The 6,324-nt window shown below is 41.0% G+C and overlaps 1 protein-coding gene across 2 annotated transcripts in view; it reads right to left on the reverse strand.

Moving 5' to 3' along the window:
• Positions 1–3,556: 3,556 nt before the first annotated feature.
• arglu1a (arginine and glutamate rich 1a) overlaps positions 3,557–6,324 on the reverse strand; it is a 7,827-nt gene continuing 5,059 nt past the window's right edge. For both annotated transcript variants that reach the window (XM_024389038.2, XM_024389039.2), the window contains exons 3-4: positions 5,589–5,672; positions 3,557–5,023 (exon numbers count right to left, since the gene is read on the reverse strand). In XM_024389038.2, the coding sequence (XP_024244806.1) occupies positions 4,859–5,023; positions 5,589–5,672 (249 nt within the window). In that variant the 3' untranslated portion in view covers positions 3,557–4,858. The remainder of the gene's footprint in view (positions 5,024–5,588; positions 5,673–6,324) is intronic.

The raw sequence follows: 6,324 nt of genomic DNA on the forward strand, positions 1-6,324 counted from the left end.
GTGTACATCAGATTGTATGTAAAATGTCCCATACTAGGATCCACATTGAGCGCCTCACACGACATGGCACTGAAGCCAAGTTGTTTCCAAAAGGCAACAGCGCACACTAGCGGATGCGCGATTGAAGAAGGGTGAGTTTTGAACCATTGAATATGAATTTTATTATGTTTTTATGCAAATGTATGATTAACATTTACCAATAACTTATTTGAATAGTGATTCTAAATCAGTAGTATCGATAATTATGTAATTTATCATCAACAAAGCTGGCTATTATAAAACACAAATCTTTGTCTTATGGTTTCAGTGTTTGATTTATTTCCGATTACAATTCATTATTTTATTATAATTATTTTAATTAGTCTATTATAATAATCATTATTGTTATGTTATTACAAGCTTATCAACACCAGTCTACAACAATGTGATTTCTAGATAACAAGTCTACAACAATGTGATTTCTAGATAATAGGCCTATAGAACAAATTAATTTTTTTACGAGATTCACCAAATGTAACCTATAATTAACTTTTGTAGACTAACCCGGTAAATTGAGACAGCTCAAGGTAGCCTGTAATTTAGTCTAATGGACGGTGATTTGATGAGTCATTGCAACCCACACACCTTTTCCAAACTAAATTAGGCCTACGTGTATCAGTCCAAACGTGTGAATTTGACACTTTTGAACAGCTTCATTTAATCAGTGGTGTATTTAAGGCTACAATTGCTTATTGCACTGTTTGTTTAGCTGATAATCAACGGGGGGAAAGTCACACGAGATAGATAATTGGGGGTCAGAGTGGAATGCGGCGGCCGGGTTCCGATTCTCTTGACTGGAATCAACACACCGCGGACTGTGACTGTGACAATCTTTACACCGCTAGAATGCCCGCCGTCGAGTTGATGCATATTGGCGAAGATTAAGAGCATTAGATAGATTTTCAAATGAAAGATGAATGAACGGTTAAGGAGGAATAACAAAAGGTCGAGATACACACGTTAATGTTATAAATAAACGGATGCCTGCATATAGTGCTAATGTAACACTGAAATAAATTCCCTGTTTCTCCATTTTATGGGCCTAACGTTACTTGTAAAAAGGATCAAATACAAAAAAGTGCAGCCTATATAGACGCTTAGCCATTTTACCTTCCCTGAATACACCGTAGGAAGAGGGTCCTGAAATAGTGTCATGAGTCCAGATAATATCCTGCCTTCGGGAGAAGAGAGGAAGCGGTGAGTTCCTCTGTCTTAAAAATACCCCCTTACCTTGCTAAAATAAGCCGCGAACGATCGGTAATGACTGCTCTGCTCTTTTCAGTCAGCAAGTCTAGAAAGGGATCGGGAAATACACACAACCTCTCTTCAACACATTGGGCTAAGCCTCTGAATACGGTCTTACATTTTTATAGCACATTCAGCTTCGAGGGAAAACTAATCATTTGTAAGAGGAATTTGAGAGTTTTGTGAAGCATATAATCATTGAATATGTCCATTGTGAAATAGGCCTCAGGTGAAAGGCCTTAATATATATAGGCCTAATAATAATTATACATTTATGCCTCTTTACAATATCAAAACGTTTTAAATTAAACACCAGACAGCCCAATAAATGATTTCAATAATGATATTATGATTATCATCATGTACAGTTTAGCTAGAATAAGTATCTAATCAGGAGCATATAGACCTTTGAAAAAGTTCAAACTTTCCATCTGTAATTAGTCTTGAATTGCAGTACTAGGCTATGAAAAGTCTGTAAAAACAATAGGCCTAAAGCATTGCGTTGTTAAAAGAGCACTAACATTGATAGAAATAAGTGTGTGAAATTGTGAAATCTCTATCTCTTAAATAAAAACTATATATAGTGGATTAAAATGAATTTAATATGAGGCTATCACTGAGAGTGTCTGTAAATTGATGGAAAACTTTTTTGGGCAAAAATAGTTGGGCAGAAAATAGACATGCAATTAAAAAGTGGCTGTGTTGCTTTTATCTTTACACAGCCTACTTATTAAACACAGAAAAAGTGGCTGTGTTGCTTTTATCTTTACACAGCCTACTTATTAAACACACAGAAAAAGTGGCTGTGTTGCTTTTATCTTTACACAGCCTACTTATTAAACACAGAAAAAGTGGCTGTGTTGCTTTTATCTTTACACAGCCTACTTATTAAACACACAGAAAAAGTGGCTGTGTTGCTTTTATCTTTACACAGCCTACTTATTAAACACACAGAAAAAGTGGCTGTGTTGCTTTTATCTTTACACAGCCTACTTATTAAACACACAGAAAAAGTGGCTGTGTTGCTTTTATCTTTACACAGCCTACTTATTAAACACACAGAAAAAGAATAGACTTGATGTGGCTAAACGTTCCATATTCAGTTGCTCCTTAGTGTTACCAACTTGAAACGGAGAACATCTCAGGTCCTGAGCCTTTATCGTGATCAAACGGAGTCCTGCTGAACCCCCTATGCACCATGTCGATGAAAGTACACTTGCCAGTGAAAAGTGGCCTATAGCCTACTCTATTTTCCTAAGTTTTCCCGGACCTAATGCATCGTTTCAGAGCTGATGGGCTCTTTCAGTTGTGTTACAATGGTGTCATATTTGTCTTGGCACTTCGTTTGTGTGCGTGTGCGAGAGAGAACATCACTGTCACTTTTTTTACCCTGTATGGCTATATAGTCGAGGTTCGAGCGAGGGTATAAAGGTGGTTACTCACGCATGGACGGTCGCTCTCACGTCCAAGGTTTGTCATGTCAAATCTGTCAGTTGATTCTTGGGGCACGAGGTCCTATGATGCACCTGGAAGTTCAGTGACTCGCGTCAGGTTCCGTCTTCCAAAGAAGTCGCTGAGTAATTACAAGCACATTGTTGACTTGACATTGATAAATAGGACCCACAGAGAACGTAGAGTCACTGACGGATAACTGATTTTGCTATTATATTGTGTAATAACTTGCTGGCAACTTCAAGATGTTGCCAATACTTCCATTACTCTATGCATTTTGACCGGACAGCCTTGCCATTGAAAGGGACTAGATAGAATAATTTCCAAGTCACGCGCAAATTACGCATGCATTCAAAGGTGTGAGGAACAGTACTTACCATGGGACCGCAGAAGAATTGAGACGTCGCAGAGACGTTCAATTAAACCAGCCAATCATGAACCTCAATTTACATCACTACAGAGACCAACTAATTGTCCAAATACAAAATAATTTATTTAAATGCAGTGCAAAATGCAAATCGCTTCTCCAAAACATCTACGCCATTAATTCTAATTAACAATATGTTATTATTTGACAAGTAAATATAATATCTCTAAAAGGTGTTACAAACTGTAATCCAGCTGAAAGGTGAACTCCCCTGGAATGTGTGTGGAGAGATCCAGTAAGGAAATCCTATTCGATGAGCAAAAAGTGATACATTGGCTGTATCTTCTGCACCTTCATCTTTTGACCAATCAGATATTTTGCTAATAATTGAGCTGCCTATGTAAATGCAGCAATTGACATGAGGAAATAACCAGACTAAAAACCACCATCTGAGACAGTTGTACGCATTCAATGGTTTTTATTGGTGTATTGTTCAGTTCCCATTAACACAATCAGGAAAATTACCACAAGACAAGTTTCACTTACTCAAGAAGCCCCTTAAACCTACCAGAGATCAGCCAGTCAGACATACTGACACACACACACACACACACACACACACACACACACACACATCCAAACATGCACATCCACCTGGTTAGATCTCAACATGTAGCTAGTGAATCTTACCTGGACTTGGACATCCTTTACGAACCAATAGTCATTTTAAGGGGACCCTTTAAGGGCGAGGTTAATATACTACACCAAAACTAAGGAACAGAGGTGCACTGCTTCCACCGTCTACTTGACTTGAGAGAACAATTCACTCGGCGATTGAACAGTTAAGAGTTCAGTAAAATGATGCAAGATTATAAATCCCTGTCGCGCTTGTCTTTCGTTGTTGTGTGGATTCATTTCTATTTTACAGGAGTAGGACACCAAATCACAGCAATTCTAATATTACATCATACAGGAAATGTCTGCCCCCCTCCCCCCCTCCTGACCATGGATGAGACGCATCATATCCTGTTCCAATCCTGCAACGCGCCCCGGAGCCACTCTATGGGCAGTTTGGGAATTGGCCTGGGTTCACCTGTGCAGCAGAGCATCTTTGATCACATGCTTGGTTTTTCTATTTGCCGCTAAACTATCGAGGAGCAAAACATTGAAACTTGGTAAAAACACGAGGATCAATCATCAGAGCAGATGTGAGGTGAAGGGAGGTAGAAGACAATCCTGTCAGCTAAAGTGGAGGTGACTGTGTGCTTTACTGCATATGTTACCCCTGCCTTGTCAGCTTTCTACGTTAGACACACACGGCACAGGAAAACCCAGGCCAACTCCCAAACCACCCACAAAGTTTTAATGAGCCTTAACTGGACACACACACACAAGTTATGAGTTTCTGTCCTAGCTTGCTTACTGTTCAAAGTAAGACCTAAGTAAGGGCAGAACCAAGTAGTGACAGCTTTCTACACGACAGTTCAGATCCTTAAAAATGGAGGGGTTGAGAGAGGCCGAGGAGAGGGAGGGGGCGAGACAGGTGTTAGACGGTGTGCGGGCATCCGTCCCTCCAAGGCTTGGTTGGGAAAGGTCTGTAAAGCAGGGAGGTGCGTGACAGGAAAGGAGCCATGGCTCTTCCGGCAGCCCTTCGTTCAGCTTTCCACACTTAAAAACACACAGCGAGCGTTCCAGAGAGGAGGAGAAGGTGAGCACTGGGGGGGATGGAGGAGTGCAAGAGGAGGGATGAGAGGCTCATTCGGTGGCCTTGAGGGAGAAGGAGAGCTTGGGCCGGGACTTTCCCTTGCCCAGGATCATTTTCTGCTCCTCCTTCTGCTGCCGCTGGCGATCCTGATCCAGCTTCATCCTCTCCTCGTGAATCTTTCTCTGCTCCTCTACGATACGCAACTGCTCCTCGGCCTGGTGGGGAGACACACACAGAGAACAACGGGTCAGTTCAGGATAGAGAGATCCTGCAGTGCCAAAATGCTACAAACTGTTTGCTGTTACTTTTGATAAACTGTTTGATATTAGCCTTGAGATATTAAATATAATCTGTTTGTTTTGCTTTCTGCCTTGTTTACTACAATCTTGGCGTGTCCATGTCGTGTCCAAATCAAATAAATAAATCTTACAAACGAGTTAAGTGCCAGACAGAATATAAACAGGCAAGGGAAAAACAATTATTGTTAACGGCTACTGATAACCATCAATGTAAAACCTATGCCAGAATGCAATACTACGTTGTACTTGAGATTCTCATAGTTTCCCTGGAAATCTGTCAATAACCTCAATTTCATAACAAAAATGCCAATACCACTTTCGCATGAAATCTACAATGACCACGTATTTCAATATCAGCACGACCACATTTCATCATGGAATTGCCCCGTTTGCATTTTGGGGTTTGGGAAAGTAGCTAAATATATTTCTCTCTTTGTACAGAAAAGAGAGGAGAAGCAGAGGCGAGTAGAAGAGGGCGTACCAGCTTGGCCTGAGCATCGGCAATCTTGCGGTTATTCTCCTCCAAGATTTTCTCCAGCTCCTCCCGTTTGGATGTTTCTTCCTCCTAAAGGGGTGACACGATGCCATGTTAGCGCGCACACAGGCTACGGCCGCACAACATCCCTGCACAGACACACACTCCCACATCATTGACCTCTCAACATACACGCACACATTGGCACACTCACTTGTCTTCATCCTACCACAAAAGGAGTCTGCTCAGGCTCTCCCTCGCACATCATAACCACTCTTTCCCATTCTTTCTCGCAATCAACCGGCAATGCTTTTAGAACACAGGAGAACAAAATTTGTCAAAAGGGAAAAATAACCCCCCTTTTTTTTCCTCTCTCCCGCTATTCGTGACAATACCCTCCCACATAGGAATCCCTCAATCACACCTTTAGCCTTCACTTGATCATTAAGACATTAAAAGGGAAACCCACTCGGCACACCCATAGACAGAAACAGATATAAAAAGACAAACATTCTAAAAAATCTATTTGCCTCTTATCATCATCATCAATAATAAAGAGAAAAAGGATACAAAAAAGGAGTGAATAGTTTTGGCTCACCAATGTACGTATACCTACGCATTTTCCTTGCCTGTGTACCTACACAACTGGTGAAAGCATTCGTCATTAAACGGTTGAATATTTACTGTCTCGTCCAGACTGTGTCCCCTGCAGAGACAGAAGCACTCCTGGGGAGGGGGGCTG

The sequence above is a fragment of the Oncorhynchus tshawytscha genome, linkage group LG26 (genome assembly GCF_018296145.1).
Source record: "Oncorhynchus tshawytscha isolate Ot180627B linkage group LG26, Otsh_v2.0, whole genome shotgun sequence".
Classification (NCBI taxonomy): Eukaryota; Metazoa; Chordata; class Actinopteri; order Salmoniformes; family Salmonidae; genus Oncorhynchus; species Oncorhynchus tshawytscha.